Source organism: Dermacentor andersoni, chromosome 2, assembly GCF_023375885.2.
Source record: "Dermacentor andersoni chromosome 2, qqDerAnde1_hic_scaffold, whole genome shotgun sequence".
NCBI lineage: Eukaryota > Metazoa > Arthropoda > Arachnida > Ixodida > Ixodidae > Dermacentor > Dermacentor andersoni.
The window spans coordinates 120,378,493-120,396,405 of record NC_092815.1 but is presented as its reverse complement, the minus strand read 5'-3'; the positions used below and the strand labels follow the sequence as shown (position 1 = coordinate 120,396,405).

Below are 17,913 nucleotides of genomic sequence, written 5' to 3'. Positions count from 1 at the left end.
TTCTTCTGTGCCCACATCCTTGTCTTTGTTTCAGGCACAGTTCACATGTTTGGAAAAGTTAGAATTCCGGATTCCAAAGCACATGTCAGCTGTTGTGTCACCGTTCGAAACATTCCTAGAAGATTGTTCTTGTTACCCAAAGAAACAGTGAGTCTCTTTGCCAAACCTTGTTTTAGGCTAGCTTTGATAACAAGAAATATTTTCTAACCTTGACTTAACAAAATCAGAGTTGTAACTATAACCATTGTCAAATTGAGGTTCTAATGTTTTTGCAGGGCAAGTAGTGTTGTGCACTTTCACAACAGTTATATCAGCTAACTAAGTATAAATGGGGTACAATAAAGGTATAAATGACATCCTTTAAGTACTATTTTATTAAGGATTGGGTGATAATTGCATGAATAAAGTGTTTAGGCTTGGTTTATGTAGAAACATGAACAGAAAATTTGTTCAAGGCAGTGCTGCTGCAACTTGAGCTTGAGGGTTTCAGTGCTTATAGTGCGCCATGGTATCCTTGTCAGAGGGTATTATTTTATCTGAAGTAAGACATGATAACAGTGGTCAGCTATAAAGAATTGAAGCTAAGAAGGAGCTCTGAATATTTTTAGCTTATGTGTACGACTGAAGTTTACTTCAACTTGTTGAATTCTAGCCTTCAGCAACCTGGAAATCTTTGAATTGTCCTGGAATTTTGCATCGAATGCTCTGTAAGAACCCTGATTTGAAGAAATTTGTGAACGTCTTCCCTGTAGCTTTGGTTTAGTCGCACGTGTCCTAGGGTGTGGTCTTGTTGACATGCTCTAGTTTCGCTAACTTCTATTTTCGTACTCATTTGAAGCACGCCATATGCACAATGCCTGTTTCAAGTCTAAATCATTGAAGTGGCTCTATAATGAGATATACGTGAACACTGAAAGCCGCTGCATTAAAAATTTATGAAACTATTTTGGTAATTTCAAGCCCAAATGCATTATGCGCATAAAGCCAGCTCCACTATACTATTTATTGACTATTCCATTAAAATCGAGATCGTATACAGCGTATAAATGCATGTTGGGCGCTGCACCGTAAGTGCTTATCGCTGCGTAAGAAAGTCAAATGATCGTTCCACTACTGCATTGTATTAGAATTCCCCAGATTCGTTGTGTCTGCAAAAAAAATGTGTCTTATGTCAAAAATCCAAGCTCCAGTACTAGTACTATTCGTCGAAGCTGGTAAAGCTCCGTCTTGGCCTTGGATTTTCGCTTCGAGCATGTGCTAGTCAAGTCGCACAGGCACGTCTGTAAAAACAGATGACAAACATGATCTGCAAGCTGACGATCAGGAGTTCATCTGATCCGTGTGCTGTCTTCTGTTGTTTACCACTGGAAGTGTCAACTTCTTACATGACAGGGCTTGTGTAGGTTCTCTCTCACTCGCATACTGTGCATTGCTTAATTCTCGCACTGCTATTGTGCTGCTGCGAGTATTAAAGGCTTCGCTGTTTGCAGCGCAATGAAAATGTGTGCTTAGGCACACTATATATAGTGCAGTGTGTGAGGCAAAAAACAAAAATATGTGTGGTTATTAAATTCCAAATAGAAGTACGGAAAGTGACCCCACATGCGATTGCATGTGGGGTCACTTTCCGTACTTCTGTTTGGAATTTAATTACAGATGCTGCATGGTGAAATAGCAAGAGAACAGATTGTGCGGGCTTTGCCTATTTTTATGCCATTGGTGAACTGCCATGTAGAGGTGTAGGCCGATGTGTTTTTTTTTTTTTCACATATTGCAAAACCTGTTTTGATAGACTTTGCTGAGTTATCTGGACTTTTCAGGGAATAAATGGCATTAATAAATGCTCCATCTGCACACTTATGCTTACGTGTTGTCAAAGCGTTTCTGTCTTCTTTCTTTCAGTACGTACCAAAATACAAATTTTGTGATCATTGCACTGTTTTCTCAGAAGTTTCCTTAATTTTGTCTTTGTCTGGAAAATATTTAAAGCAAAATGTGTGTTACAACAACCCGTTCACAGAATTCTTTGTGTAGCTGCTGAAATACTTAAAGCACTTAAGAACCTCTATGTGCATTGTATATAACACAGCAGTGCCTTCACATAAAAGTCTAACAAAAATAGTTGCACTTGTTATAGAGGCTAAACAGTCATTTGTGTCTGCAAACTATTATTCATACAGAAGCAAGGTTGCCCTTTAGCACTGAATTAAGCGAAGCTGATGTGGTGGGGAAAAAAAAAATTTTTGAGGGAGTGGGGATTTTTAGTACACATCTCAATAAACAAACAAACACAGGGTGAAGAAATTGAAAACGTCGTCTGTGCTGGCCGCTGTTTAGCTTGCAGATTTCATTTTCTTCGCTGATTTATGACTACGACTGAAAAAAACGAGCCTAGCTTGTCACTGGCTTTTCCACAAACCCCTTGCTTCGCATATAGTAGCAAACAGCAATGGGAGGACATCATAGATCATGGGTGAAAGCAGCAGCTATGTAGAAATGCTGTTGGGAGGACTGTTTCGTTTTGCCGTGCCCTAGGCAACATGGCAGATGGCGCTTTGCTGCAGGTCGATAGATGGCGCTTGACATTTTGAATACCCCCATTGGATTGGTGCCGCAATGTTTTTCTCGTCGCTAAGGTACAAAAAGTTGAAAATGTTGACAATTGCATGTTATAGGATAAAAATTACTTTGCGTACGACTCCTGCAATAAGTAAATGTCAATGTATTTCTTCTGGCGTGTGGTACATTGTTTTAATGTCGCGGTTATATCGATGGCGGTGCCTGAAGTATTCTTTATACAGATATCTTTCCTATCTTGGTTCCTTGTGCTTTTCTCTACTGACAATATGCTAGCTTCTCCGGTATACAGATCCAAACTTCTTTCGTTGTCTCTGCCACCGGCTTCGCTGGATTCATGCTCCGTCCTACTTGTAATTTGGATATTGGGAAAACTCCAGAGGGGATCTGGATCATCCACTCTTCTGGCTCCTGGCACATTCCCAAGAATGACGTCGTAAAGCGGTTCTTTGACGCACCGGGCTTCAATCCAACCGCAATAATAAGGCGTCAAAAGCAACACACGCGCCATAGGCATTCGCCGTACTGTACCATCCGCCAATCGAACTGGTGTTTCTGTACCAGTGATATTTCTTTCCGGCACCATGGATTGTCTTACCAAAACAATGTTAGACCCAGTGTCTCTGAGTACAGACACTTTTCGTCCCTGCAGCATTCCCACTACTACGGGCATCGAGGTTTCCGGGTCTTCTGACCTCGGAGCCGTCATGACAGCACTTGTCTTGTCGCTGGCCTCCTTCTGTTCTATTCGCGTACTGTCAACAGCAATGGGATTTTCGCTCTCAACAATGCAGGCAGTCTTATTTTCTGGCCTAGCTCTGCAGGTTCGTATTGTATGTCCATGCCGTCCGCACCCCTCGCACTTCAACGTCGAACTGCGAGTACGACCCAAGGGGCAATTCACAGCCCGATGCCCTATCCTGTCACACATAAAGCATTTGATTGTGCTTCGAGTCTGTTCTCTCTCATCTGGTGTCTTTTTATCTTCCTTCCCCTTTCCCAAATTCTTTTGGCCTTGGGCTTCTAATTAGCGGTCGGCGTGTTCAGATAGTTCCGCCACCGTCCTCAAGTTGCGCTCTTTCAGGAATATTGCCACGCCCTGATGACATGATGCTAGGAACTGTTCTGCAATCATGTTGTCCCTCAAGTCTTCGAATGTCTTCTCTATGTTAGCCATCTCCAACCAACGATCAAAGTAGTTGGAGATTCGAGCGGCGAATTGCTGGCCTGTCTCGTTATCGTGTGGCTTGGAGCTTCGGAACTTATCCCGGAAACCTTCGGCCGTTAGTCTGAAGCGTTGTAGGAGAGCCTTCTTTACCTTGTCGTAATCTAGTGCGTCAGTCGCTGACATCCGGCTGTACACGGCCAATGCTTCCCCCACGAGACACATACTCAATCCCGTCGCCCAGTCACTCTTCGGCCAGCCTTGTCCAGTTGCTATTCGCTCGAAACGCTGTATATAGGCATCTAAGTCATCTCGCCTTTCGTCAAAGGGGGCGATTAGCTTTTGAGGACACACTGTCGCTATTCTCTGAGGTACCACGTCTGAGCTCCTATTTCCTGCCTTTTCTCCACTGTTACTCATGCGCAGCTGTAATTTCTTTTCCGTAAGCTCTTTTTCCAACATCAAGTTCCTATATGCACGCTCGTCCGCATCCTTCGCTCTCTCCTCAGCGGCCTTGGCTCTCTCCTCAGCTTCCTTCGCAGCCTCTCGCGCCTCTGCGCGTTCTTCTCTTAATCGCTTCTGTTCCTCGTGATACAGTGCTATTATGGCCTCAGCCGACATGCCCGCGGCACTCCCTGCCGTCATCAAACGTTCAAGGTCCATTCCGCTGCTCAAGACACACCGAGGCACGTGACAAAGTTAAAGGGATCCTGGCAGGCTCGCCAATGTTGTCACGCGTACGTTAACGCCTGGTACGCTTGCTTCAGCGGGCGGAAGGAACACACGAACGCAAGATGCAATACACACGTAACATTCATTCAATAGGCTATTTTAGTAACAGGAACAGACGGTCAGATTCAACACTTATCACACACGGAATGCGTCCACCCTTGCTCAGCTTTCCGTTCACACTACCGCGTTTACAAACGTCTGTGCGGCGATCGTCTATTCGCTGTAGTAGTGGCGCTTACAGTACCGGTTCTGTTCGACGCGGGTATCGGCGTCCCCCGGTCTGTGGTCCGTTGATGCGATCTGGTCGTCGTCAGTCGTTGTTAGTGTCCGGCGTCCCCGATGCCCCGGCCGACGTGACGAAGGCACGGTCGCTGCGGGTCTGTCGCGCTCCGGCAGAGCGCGGCTCGTGCCGGCTGGCGCTCCCGGTGCGCGCCGGCCCAGCGTAGTTCTCCGGACGGAACGGTGACTGGCTGTAGCCAGCCTCCGCGCGTCCACGTTCAGCGGCACAAACGCTGACGTGTCCTGGCGGGTAGGTCCGGGCCAGCGGTAGTTCCGTGGACGTCGGACATCTGCTCGCCGAGCCTGGTACTCGGGCGGGACGTCGATGTGTCGCCGAGGAACTGGGGCAGGACCCAGAGAGGCGATCTCCGGCCGTCTTCTCCTCGAACGCTGCGCCCGGCCACCACGTCCTTCCCTGCGCGCGCCCCTTCTCCAAGATGGCGGCTCCACGCGCTCCGCTTCACTCTTTCTTCCTCGTCTTCTTTCTTTCTTTATGATTGTCACTCCTGACAATGTGATATGCACTGGCACACACTAACCTTGGTAACATGTAAACATTCTGATGCCCCGTTCGCACTCATATCCTCATATCCCTCTTTCATTTGCTAAAGTTTCTGATAGACAAGTAGCTTTATGTAATTTTGTTTTTTCTGCATTGTGATATGATAAAAAAAGTATTCTGCGCAAAAACATATTCAATGCATCTTAGCTGCTTTACAAGTGACACATACTAGTACTAGTACTTACTGTGCTGCTTTCATTTCCCAAGGCATCTGATGACGCAGAAGAAATGGAAGTTATGAAAACAGTCTACAATGAATTCACGCAGATTGCCGAGAGGCACCGAATTGAAGAGTTCAAGACCAAGGTATGTAAATAACTGAGGCAGAATGAAAAAAAAAGACAGTTTTTCCCGAAGGTACAGCATTGAAAGCAATATAGCAAGGTTTAGCCGTTGTGCTGAAGGTGTCTCAGAATGGCTGGCATGGTGAGAAGTGCTACCAGCGATGTTGCATGCAGATGATGCATGACATAAGACTGAAGGAAAAACCATATGCGTTTGTGAGCCCTCCCCCCCCCCTTCAAGAAAAGATTACATAGATTTAGCTTGACATTTACTGTTTGTTACCTTCAAACCAGTGTATACACCACGATGTGGTATGCACGCAGCTGCTCAGCAGGAACACTTGGTTTGTGTGCACACAATGCTAATGCCAGCAGCAGAGGCTGGAATGTTGCCTCAGCTCTGGCACAGCCGATTGAACGGAACATGACAGTGTGTCCACTTGGCTTGGTCTCTTTTGCAGACAAAACACACTGTGCATCTCTGTAGACATTATAGCCCTCCAGCACAAGTGGTGCATCTGCTGTCAATCATCATCATCATCAGCCTGTTTTAAGTCCGCTGCAATAAAAAAGAAGGGGGTTATCTCGGAGATCTTCAATTACCCCCTGTTCTCTGTCACATTCACTCACCCTGGGCCCTCAAATTTTCTTAATCCCTTGCTCCATCTGGCCATCTCCCTCCCTCAACCATGTTTTCATTCTTTGCACGCCCTTGCTGTTCATTTATAGTTGAAAATTTATCAGATCTACACATTATATGGCCTGCCCAACACTTCTCTATCCTCTTTACTAAATTATTGCATATCCATCATTATGTGAAGTTGTTACTTTTGATTAGTTAAATTTTTGCCTTACTAATTATCCATAGCTTCCTCAACTTGGCCTTGAAGTCGTCCTTGACGGTATACGAGCTTGTTCTGGGCTAATAGTTCTTTTTTTTTCTTTAGTACACAGTGTGTGTAATATCTAAGTTTGCTAGATGAAAAGATATGATCTTGCCTAACTCCCATTGTTATCATCTTTTGTTTCCCTGCTTTTGTTGTTGCATAGGTCAGAGCATGCCTTGTTTTGTGCCATTGAACGTTGTTATTCATAGTGCATTCTGGAATTGCCTTCGTTGGTAAGCAGTGTAAAATTCACCTTGGAAATTACTTTTACATGGCATGCGACAACTTGAAACAGGATTCTCATTAACAGACCAGGTGGTCATCTTTCGTATGCTTCATCTCAAAGGAGCATATGGACCTGAGGACAGTGAGCACATTGGCAAAAAAAAATAGTAGTAGTCAGCTCAGATGTTTTTAATTAGCACTTGCAGTTCTTTTTAAAAAATCATCGTCACTCTTACTGCATATTATTCATCAGCTTACAGTGATGTACAATGGGCTTCCTTCAGAACTCGTGAAAAGATTGCCTGATAACCTCAACTGTGAGGAATTGTTTGATTATCTCCCATAGATTCAGTGTATTTCTGGTAAGATGGAACAGATTTCTGAAGTCCCTTTACATTTGACTATATGGAGTATGCCATTTTTTTTTTTATCTTTTCCTTTTGCTAGTTATGTTCTTAAGTTCGTGTTAAATTTAAAATATTAGTGTTAAAGAACGTCAGATTGTGAACTTGGCCCATAGGTTTGCTTTCCACTATTCCTTTAAGGGGCTGTTCCATGGTCGTCCAACTACTCTCAGTTTATCGTTGTAACGGAGATTAGAGGGCCAATGTGTTTTTATACAAAAAAGAAAATTTCTCAGCACCCATAATGTCAATTTCAAATCGCTGCCTCTAAGTCCCTCCTACTGATATCAATCGCTATTTTGGCATGGCTTGTGTAATGTGAAGGAGTGTGGAGCCACCCCTGTGGCTCCACACTCCACACAAGCCATGTATGCACTGTGCCGAGGAGGACAGGCCTACTGCTGTGCAAGAGCTCTAGCAGAAACCAAACTCAACGAGTAGGCTCGGGCTGGACATGTGACTTTCTCATGTGAAGTGTTTAGAGCACAACCTTGACGAGTCCAAAGACAGCCCGGCGTTTTGACTCGTGGTCAGTTCCTTTGCCATATGTTTCATGGGCTCTTTTGGAAACTTCAGGAATAACAGTGAACTCTCGTTGCTCCACACACTCTGGCACCCAACAGCACAGCAAGGGCCATCACTGTCGCATCGTGCTCACAGTTTCTGTCACTTGAGCGATAAGAAACGGCGCAAACCAGTGAAGCCTCGGGCTGACCACCGAGATCCACATGCAGAAATGGAACTACGCTTATATCACGCTCATTGACCATCCAGAACACACTTTCATTTTGTCCCCCATCAGTGTTGCCGGACTGCCGTAAAGTTTAACTCTAATATAAAAATTTTCAAATTCAAATCCAAATTTTCTACCGCTTTGAATGTGCTCAGATTTTGCCAGCTTGTTGGGGGGCACATATTGAAGCAATGCATTCTTCAAGCTGAAATGTTTGATGTCATGGCCCGTGCAAACATTTAAGCTTTGAAATGAGATGATGCATAGGGATTTACACTTTTGGAGACCTCTTATTTAGTCCATAAAGCAAAGTGAATATTTGAGTGGGATGCCATATTATTTACAGTAAACCCTTCTTAACTTGAATTCTGCTATCTCAAAATATCGGTCGAGACGTTTTCCTGGTTCGGTGTCAACTCCATGTATTTTTACCTCGTATATTGACTACGAAAATGTTGAGTAAAAGTAATTCCCCAAAGGTTTCCATACTTTGTGCGCAGATGCAATATCTCCAAAAAGTGTCAGGACCGCAACTTCGTAGCAAATTTCACTTCATTCTATGCCACTCTTATCATGTACCATTCACGGTGATAAATGCAAGATACACGTGACCTCTGCCACATGCACGCTCACGTGTGATTGGAGTGTTGTCAGTTTTCTTATTTGTAGGGGTGTGCGAATATTCAAAATTTCAAATATGAATCGAAGATTTTCCATATTCGAAGCGTATTCGATTCGAGAAATACATATTCGGAAATTCCTGAATATTCGAGGAGGACCGAATAACAGTAGGAACAGCGAATATTCTGACGTACGGAATAATTGAGCAAGTAACGAATTATATGCTTGCTCCACATTCTCCTAAGAACATGTTTATTCACTGAGAACTTCGCATGACCGGCTCATTATTTGTATGCTCTGTTTTGGTTATCTGCATCACGCCCGTGAGACACGATCAGTTTCAGTTTCTTTTTACCAAGCTTTATTCTATAGCTCTTTCATAACGATATACGATGTACTTTAGGCCTCTGTAACTATATGCGATAAAATATATATCCCAAAAGTGTTACCTGGACAATTTTTAGATGTTTGGAAATTAAAAGAAAAAATATATGTCCGAGGAGAACGTTGCATCGCCATCGACAACTCCCGCCTTGTGTTCCCGCTTTTCTAATGTAATCGCCGGCTTTTTGCTACCTGCTGTGCTGCTCCTCCGTGAGACAAACGCAAACTACGCCAACTTCGTCACTGTGCTATTTGTAACTATCTCAGTGCTGATACAGCCCTCGATCAAGCGTGTTCTCCAAGAATGGTATCAACTGCAGATGGCGAGCCACCGAGCAAGCAAGAAAAGAAAGCCGGAAGAAGTCTCCTTTGGCCGTACTACACAACACTCTCGCCCTCTATAGCTCGGGGCAAGTCGTGCGAACATATTCTTAAAATGCCAACGGAAACAACCACTATTCTTCAAAATCACATAAAACAGCACCCTTTGTTGATGGAAGAGTACAAAAAGAGAGGCTGCCGCAAACACTGCGTTGAAGAATCAACCGACACTGGATGACATACTTCAGCAGAGACAGCAGTCATTGTCTCAGAAGAAAGAAAACGCACTTTATCAGAATGTGACAGCCATTCATTTCTTCACCATTTCTGCAACATCAGTTCAAAGCACTGGTCAAAACAACTGTACAGTCGTGCTACAGTCTGCCATCTTGAACAAAAGTGTCGCGTGTGCTCATCCCATGCCTGTACGACGACACAAGGGCAAAGGTACGACACGAGCTGCGAAAAGCACTTGACCACAGAACAAGCACTCTCGCTTTTACGAGCGATATCTGGACGTCATGTGCCAACGAGGGTTTTGTAAGCCTCACGCGTCATTTTCTTACGCTGAAGTTCGACCTGAAAAAGTTTACTGCGAACATGCGACATGTGCCGGAGAGTCACACGGCTGTGAACATAGCTGCATCACTGGCTATTTTCTATGCTATGCTATGCTATGTTATGCTATGCTGTGCTATGCACCGACTGGGAGATACCAATCTACTGCGTGAAGTACATCATGACAGACAGCGGCCGCAATATCCGAGCGGCTGCCAGGAGACTGCCTGGGGGAGCCTGCTTTGTGCACACTCTGTACCTGGTGATCAGCAATGAAATGTCGTGTACTTCGGCAATCAACACACTCTGCAAGAAGGCGAAAGCGATTGTAGGGCACTACAAGCATAGCCCTAATGTGCAGAAAAGACTGAACGATCTGCAGATGTAGCTAAACAAAAACGTGCTCCATGTTGTGCAGGATGTTGACACAAGGTGGAACAGTCTGTACCTCAAGCTCTCAAGGCTCCTTGAACTCCAAGCGTCCATCAGACTTCAGCTCACCACTTCGGACACGAGCGTAGATACGTTTAACTTTGCAGAGTGGAGAGATGCCATGCAGTTTGTCGAGGCATTGAAGCCCTTATTTGACGCAACTGTGATCTTAAGTGCTGGAAAGTGCCCCTAATATTGTCATGTCAAATTCCAATTATTTTTGGAATGCTGCGTTGCTTCGAAGGTTGCAAACGCAACTCAGGGTTTGCTAACAATCTCCCAATATGTATCAAGACTCGTTTTGCAGAGTGCGAATTTGACGAAGTGGCCAACCTGACCATGTTCCTTGTTCCACGCTTTAAGGACACAGTTCATCAAGCGTCTGGTCAAATGATCTGGCTGAAAGATATTGTAACAAGGGAGCTCCATGCAGCTCACGTAGAACCCAGTGAGGACACTGCTATGGCAGCGTCGAGTTCGTGTCCACTGGTGGTATCCACAGTATGGAAAGCTTTTGACGGTCTAGTGATGAACAAGAAGAACACACATTTGACATCTGCCTCTGAGAGGGAAGTTACAGACTATACGGAAAAGCCTCTTCTCGTAAAGGGCGAGGATCCTTGTGAGTGGTGGCAGACCATTGGCCGCTTCAAGTACCCGCTTTCAAGTACACTCGCCCAGAAGTACTTATCCATCCCTGCCACCTCAGTTCCAAGTGAATCTTTTCCACCGTTGGAAACGTTGTCACAGTGCATAAAGAGCGCTTACTTTCTGAGCATGTTGAGCAGTTAATTTTCCTTCATGATAATTCTTAACAAGTGCATTACCTGAACAAGAGCATTACCTGTCATTACCTGAGTGCAATATCTGTAATGAGTCTCTTTTTAACCTGCAGCAGCCTTGTAAAATGCAATATTATTTTTTAAAAGGGTAATAAAGCTATTGTTACCACGTTTTGCAACTTTTTAATACTACACACATATTCGATATTCGATTCAATATTCGAAGACAGCTTTTTCCTTATTCGTATTCGGAAATTTCAATATTCGCGCACCCCTACTTATTTGCTGTACTCCGTGTTTATGTGTTTGTGCATCCGCACGCTATGTCATGGTCTATGCACAGTCTACACCTTGGTCTATGCGCAACCAGGGGCTTACATTGTCCTGATTTCTCTTATCTCAACGTTTTTCCCGCCTTTGCAACACGTTAACAGGGTTTTGCTATAGTTATTTTTTAATTTGCCTTGTAGAACCTATGTAGCATGAATTAACATCTACTTATGTCTTTTACTGTGTCCTACATTTCCATAGGTTACCACGAAGAATTATGCTTTTGGAAAAAAGGGTGTTCCTGCGGAAGCCAGGTACTTGGAGATCCTGTATCCTGTAAGTATAGATTTGCTACACTGGTGTGCTTTGGACACCTATGCTTATTGTTTCACTGTCTCCTTTTTGCGTTTCCTCCTTTTTCTTTATCTGATTTCAAGGCCCACTATCCTGCACTGCCAAGTGACTTGACTGGGAAGACGTTTAGCGCTGCTTTTGGAATGAATACATCGAGCCTAGAAGCTCTACTGATCAACCGAAAGCTAAAAGGGCCTTGCTGGCTTGAGCTGAAGAATCCATGTGAGAGGGTTTTTCTTTTTTTTTTTTTTTTCATTTTGGCCTGATCCTCAGCAAAATGAATCACGTTGCGTTATCCCCTTCAGATGTTGCTTGTACACCTACACATTGCCTTATACCCCTGACACACGGGCACTCTAAAGTCCTTTAGGTAAGGGGACATCTACCGGAAAGGCGTTCAAGTGCAGTGACACACGACAAAGGAGTATCTCCTTTACGGCAAAGTTCCTTTTCGGGAAAGGAGATCGCGCAACTACTTTCCGAGCGGAAAAGGAGTTACTCTCGCACACAGCATGCACAACTCGTCAATAGAAGGAAACCTGCCACACAACTACGGTGCCCATAGGTATTTTTTTTACCTTGCGAAAATGTTTTAATTGTTAGCGGTAATACAATTTGTCGAATAGTGAAGATTTTCTCTAGCTATACTCTCAAACGCTCGCATAACGTCGCTAGTGCCGCCATGTTGAATTCCGGCAGTGTCGTCGTCGTTTGCTGCGCGCATGTGGTGTGTTCACGTCGCGAAATGGAGACTGCACAATCAGCGCCCGCAGGAAATACCCAGAAGAAACCACAGTTGTTGGAATAACATATTGAATAAAACGCGTTACGCCTGCGCGCACAAAGGAAGGGACGACAAAGACGTGAAAAAGAACAACAGAAACGTGGGCATCACCAGAATAAACAGCACGTACAGCAAAACACCGGTTGCACATAGTTGCTGGACCAAGTTAAATGGCTGCTAACAACGCAAAAACGCGAATAAAATAAACGACTATAAGCATTATTAGCCATCAACAATGAAAAAAAAATATATTTTTTGGTTCTGCAGTAGCTAAGTGTAATTAAATACGCAGCTTTTTAGGAATATTTTCTCTCTTGTGGCTTTAACAGCCAGCGCTATTTTTCTTGCGGCATTCATCTGAGGAACTACCTAAAGAAGTTCAGTGTGGTGCCGTGTGTCATCGGCGCAACTCCTTTCTGCAAAGGGTCCTTCAGGATAGCAAAAGGGGTTTACTGGAAAGGACTTTAGTTTTGCCCGTGTGTCAGGGGTATTAGATTACAAGCACTAACAAAAGTAATGGTGTTTGAAATGTGCTGTATGCATCTCCAAAGACTTCCAGGCTAACCTGCACCAAAAACATCTTTTATTACAAGCAATGTGTGTTAGGAAAAACTGCTGTGTAATAGACGTCTAGGACTCTATGGGTTTTTGTGCTTTCCCTGGTATGTCATACCTGGTCTGGTTTTTGTATTGTTTTTGACAGTAAGGATTTATGCCAGACACATTCTAAAATGGCTGTGTTTTCCTGGCACGGGGAATGTAAATCAGTAAGCATTTTTTTCAGTGTTCAGGCATGGAGCCCACATTTGTAAACACATTGAAACTTAACAAAAATTGTGACTTCTAAAACTGCAATTGATGCTGAGGATGCAAGAAATGTGCTACACTAAAATTTTTAAATGACAGAATTAAATAACACCTAAAGGAACCACATTTGAAATCTGGTTCCGGGAGGGCACAAGAGCTTATATCAGTTTCCTAATCCAGCCACTATGTGATGAAGCTTTGTGGGAAAGCCAGGCTCTGATTTCCTCACAAGAATACAGACAGTTGCGTGAGATCGAGCCACCAGTTGTGGAAAAAATGAAAGTGCAGTAATGCCTTATCCTGTCAGGATTGAATCAATGGACGTGAAGTGTAATAACATGAAACACTTCAGAGCTGTATGCACACTCAAGTGTAACTTATCACCATGCATACAGCATAGACCACTTATATCATAAGTTGCTGGAGTCACAAATATCCACACTACTATGTGGAGTACCTCACTACAGCCAAAACAACATATTCCAAAGTCTGTTTATGTGCAAAACACGTGGACCAAGCATCCGTGCATATCTGAGAATCGAACTTCAATAAAACTGCAGTTGGGGCTTGTTGGTACATAGTATTTTCAATGTGAAAAATTGAGCCTAAAACCCAGGACAACCCACAAAGAAGAGACAAGACAAGCACTGGTGCTGCACAGCGCCAGTATTTGTCTCATCTCTTTGTGGGTTGTCCTGGGTCTTGCGCTCAATTTTTCACACTGAGAATCGAAGCATGTGACCGGGATGTTTGCATTCGTACAGATTTACGAACGTTGAAATGTTAATGCCCAAGGACTCGCAATCTCCACATGAAACAGGCAAAGTAACACGGGGGGGGGGGGGGGGGGGACATGGATCAAAGTAAGCCGCACCCTAAATTTTCAGACTGGCTTGATTACTTGAAATTTCTTGCAGAGCACCGCCATTGACTCCACAGAACCAATCTAGAACAGTCACTGAAATTTCCGACACCGTACAATGTCTCGTTCAATTTCTCGGACTGATGTCCGTGCGCGCAATTTCGAAAAGATGGCAACCGCAAAGTAGGTTGCCACCATTCGAGTGTTGCCCGTGTCACTCATGCCCTCACTTTAATTGTCGAGGTGGTTTCTTTCCTTTCCAAGTGCCGTACAGCCACTGCAGCACGTTTCGTTGACTCGTCATCAGGCTGCAACTTTGGTAGCCGACTCCTGATGAGCTGCGCTGGTTAGGCCTAGCTGACAACAATGCCGGGCGGCATGCTGTCACGGAAAGCTCTCGCTTGATATGTTTGTACCCGTTTATGATTACAAATAGAGATTGGGCATGCGATCACATGCCTGGGCTGAACTGGCAGCAGCACGTGCAAAGCAGAGTTTGGTCTCATGGTGATCAGTCGCAGAATCTATATACTGCGAACGCCCACCCAATTTGTATGTGTGTGTACTGGTGGGAACGGCAGAAGCTTGCATGAGGTGTTAGGGCCTAAAATCTCGGAACTAAATTTGCTTAAACTGAGCAATTGAGGTCACATGCGAGATATCTGAACTTCGTTACAGGTACACACAAGCCAAGTCATTGCGCAGGGCGCGGTCAAGAAAAGGCTTCTCCATCCTTATCGCGTTGCCACTGTGCTTTTTTGTTCTGTTCCTTGTTCTTTTCCTCCATCCTCTCATCGTTTTCTTCTTTCATCAGCCGGCGCATTTCGTTGAGCACTCCCTGCCATGCTTGTGTCCAGGATTTGCCCGTGGAAGCTGCATTATAACTTGTATTGTCTCGCGCGGCTGCACTATAAGCAGTGTGTGTGTATACATGAGGTTCTATGGAAGGTTCAATGGGAGTCAGAAGGCCACATTATAGGCGGTTCTGCACTATAAATGGTTACATAAGTGGTCTAAGCTTTATGCGTGTGAACTTTGTCCCATCATTTCTGCATGCCGTGTTGGGCATACATATGCAGTCGATCCTGGATATATCGAACTCAAAAGAGATTGCGAAATAGTTCTATATATTGATAATTCAATACACAGTGGAATCTTGATAAATGGAACTCGCTTAAACGGAACTGCTAAAAGGAACACCATCCTCATGGTTGGTTGGTTTCGTATTCATGCAATTGTATTCAGCTTTCTCTCTCAGTAAATGGAACTCCTGATAAACGAAACCAATTTCCCTGGTCTCTTGAGGCTCCGTTCAAAGAGGGTCCACTGTATATAAGATACTAATGTGTATCTGAAACTTATCTGAGATCTCCACTTGGTGTCGGGCAGTTTACCGAGCTGGTTAAAAGTGGGAACATACCAGTATGCTTCTCCAAGGCTGATTCGAACTGACAATATTTGACGCGCCAGATCCTGGCGTGCACAGGCATCCAGTCTGGCGCTACAACACGGCAAAACGCCACGGACGCTGAGCCGTACAGTCTGTCTCCTACATCTTAGAGGTGACCACAGAAAAAAAAATATAACTCGAGATCTTTTCCAGCATAGTGAATGCACCCCCATTGCACTTTCTTTAATGATTGCATAATGATTGCACTTTCTTTTGGGAAAGAAAGTGCAATCATTATGCAATCATTAAAGAAAGTGCAATGGGGGTGCATTAAAGAAAGTGCAATCATTATGCGAGTAAATACAGTACTGATCGCAAGCTAACCCTAAATGCCCACGTGTGCCTGATCCGAGACCGCTTTGTGCCTAGCGCGTGTCAAAATGCTTGTTGTGCATTTTTTTTATTCAGGAAAGGGTAGAAATGGACACATTGCAGAAGCAAACTAGCCTGTATGGATACTCACCGTGCTGCATTCAGCGCACTTGTACTGCGAATCGTGCGGGAACATGCCCGGCCGCATGGGCTGATCGTCATAAAGGGGCAACGAGCCAGGCGATCTGTTGTGCCATGTTTCACAGCTGTCTTACTGTTGGAACGCGTCGTCCTCGCTTCTCAACCGCCTTAAAATGGCCATGCGTCTTTTGTGTGCCGTTCAGCGGCCCAATGCCTCGCAGCCGGTATGCCCCTCGTTCTGCACTGCCTCTGCTTCAGTGATTGCCAACTCTACACACACACACTGTTAGTTCCAAAAGCGGCTTTCAGCTCGCAGAACATCTGGAGTCCATTCCTTAACACGTGTAACAGTGCAAGCACGAATGAAATGGCTTCAGTGCAGACCCATGAATCGCAGAGTGATGATTCTTGCATGCCACTGCCGCAATGGGTCTTTCCACAAAGTGTAGATGTGGCATGCGGTTGTTTTGGTAAATTCAAACTCTGATGTAAAGAACCGTCCAAGTGGATGTTTGGGTCCGATTCGTTTTTATCACTCATGGAATCCTAAAATGCACTTCATGGAAAGCCTTTGTCTACAAGGAGACCAACCTGGCGGCACAGCACCTCCAGTACAGCATTTCATACCCAGCGGCACTCAGTGAGAAGATTGAGTGTCATCCACGCTTTCTTTTGGACTGGAAGGCCCTTCGGATTCTTGAAGCGGAGTGGCTATCTGCGCTTGCCGATAATAAATGGCCGAATTTGGCACAAGCCTTCCATATGTGCAGTAAGCAAAACTGAATGCATCAGCAGCAGCAGCAGCCTATTTTATATCCACTGCAATACGAAGGCCTCTCCCTGCGATCTCCATTTACCCCTGTCCTGCGCCAACCGATTCCAACTAGCGCCCGCAAAGTTCCTAATTTTATTGACCCACTTAGTTTTCTGCCATCCTTGACTGCGCTTCCCTTCTCTTGGCACCCATTCTTTAACCCTAACAGTCCATCAGTTAGCTAACCTGCGCATCACATGACCTGCCCAGCTCCATTTTTTTCTCTAATGTCAATTAGACTGTCGGCTATTCCCGTTTGCTCTCTAATCCAAACCGCTCTCTTTCTGTCTCTTAATATTGTTACGTGTGTTATGTTCTGTCTCTTAATATTGGGCCTGGCATTCTTCATTCCATCACTCTTTGCGTGGTCCTTAACTTGTTCTCGAGCTTCTTTGTCAGTCTCCAAGTTTCTGCCCCATATGTCATCACCGGTAAAATGCACTGATTGTACACGTTCCTTTTCAATGATAATCGTAAGCTTCCAGTCAGGAGCTGACAATGTCTGTCTTATGTGCTCCAACCCATTTCTATTCTCCTGTAAATTTCCTTCTCATGATCAGGGTTCCCTGTGATTAATTGACCTTCTCCTTCACTCCTTCACAGACTCTAGAGGCTGACTGGCGATCCTGAACTCTTGTTCTTTTGCCCGGCTATTCATCATTATCTTTGGCTTCTGCATATTAATCTTCAACCCCACTCTTACACTCCCTTTGTTAAGGTCCTCAATCATTTCTTGTAACTCGTCTGCATTGTTGCTGAATAGAACAATGTCATAAGCAAACCAAAGGTTGCTGAGATATTCTCCGTCAATCCTTACTCCTAAGCCTTCCCAGTTTAATAGCTTGAATACTTCTTGCAAGCATGCAGTGAATAGCATTGGAAAGATTGTGTCTCCCTGTCTGATCCCTTTCTTTATAGGTATCTTCCTGCTTTTCTTGTGTAGAATTAAGGTAGCTGTATAACCTCTGTAGATATTTTCCAAGGTATTTACGTAAGCATTCTGTACTCCTTGATTACGCAATGCCTCTATGACAGCTAGTATCTACTGAATCAAATGCCTTTTCGTAATCTATGAAAACCAGATAGAGAGGCTGATAGTACTCTGTGGATTTCTCGATTACGTGATTAATGACATGGATGGGATCCATTGTAGAGTACTCCTTCCTGAAGCCA

General features: G+C 44.4%; 1 protein-coding gene across 1 annotated transcript in view; it reads left to right on the top strand.

Annotated features, from left to right (window-relative positions):
* Nucleotides 1-17,913, top strand: part of PolA1 (DNA polymerase alpha catalytic subunit) — a 153,723-nt gene that overhangs the window by 30,444 nt on the left and 105,366 nt on the right. The window contains exons 10-13 of the mRNA XM_050188005.2: nucleotides 35-147; nucleotides 5,523-5,621; nucleotides 11,478-11,552; nucleotides 11,654-11,792. Of these exons, the coding sequence (XP_050043962.1) occupies nucleotides 35-147; nucleotides 5,523-5,621; nucleotides 11,478-11,552; nucleotides 11,654-11,792 (426 nt within the window). The remainder of the gene's footprint in view (nucleotides 1-34; nucleotides 148-5,522; nucleotides 5,622-11,477; nucleotides 11,553-11,653; nucleotides 11,793-17,913) is intronic.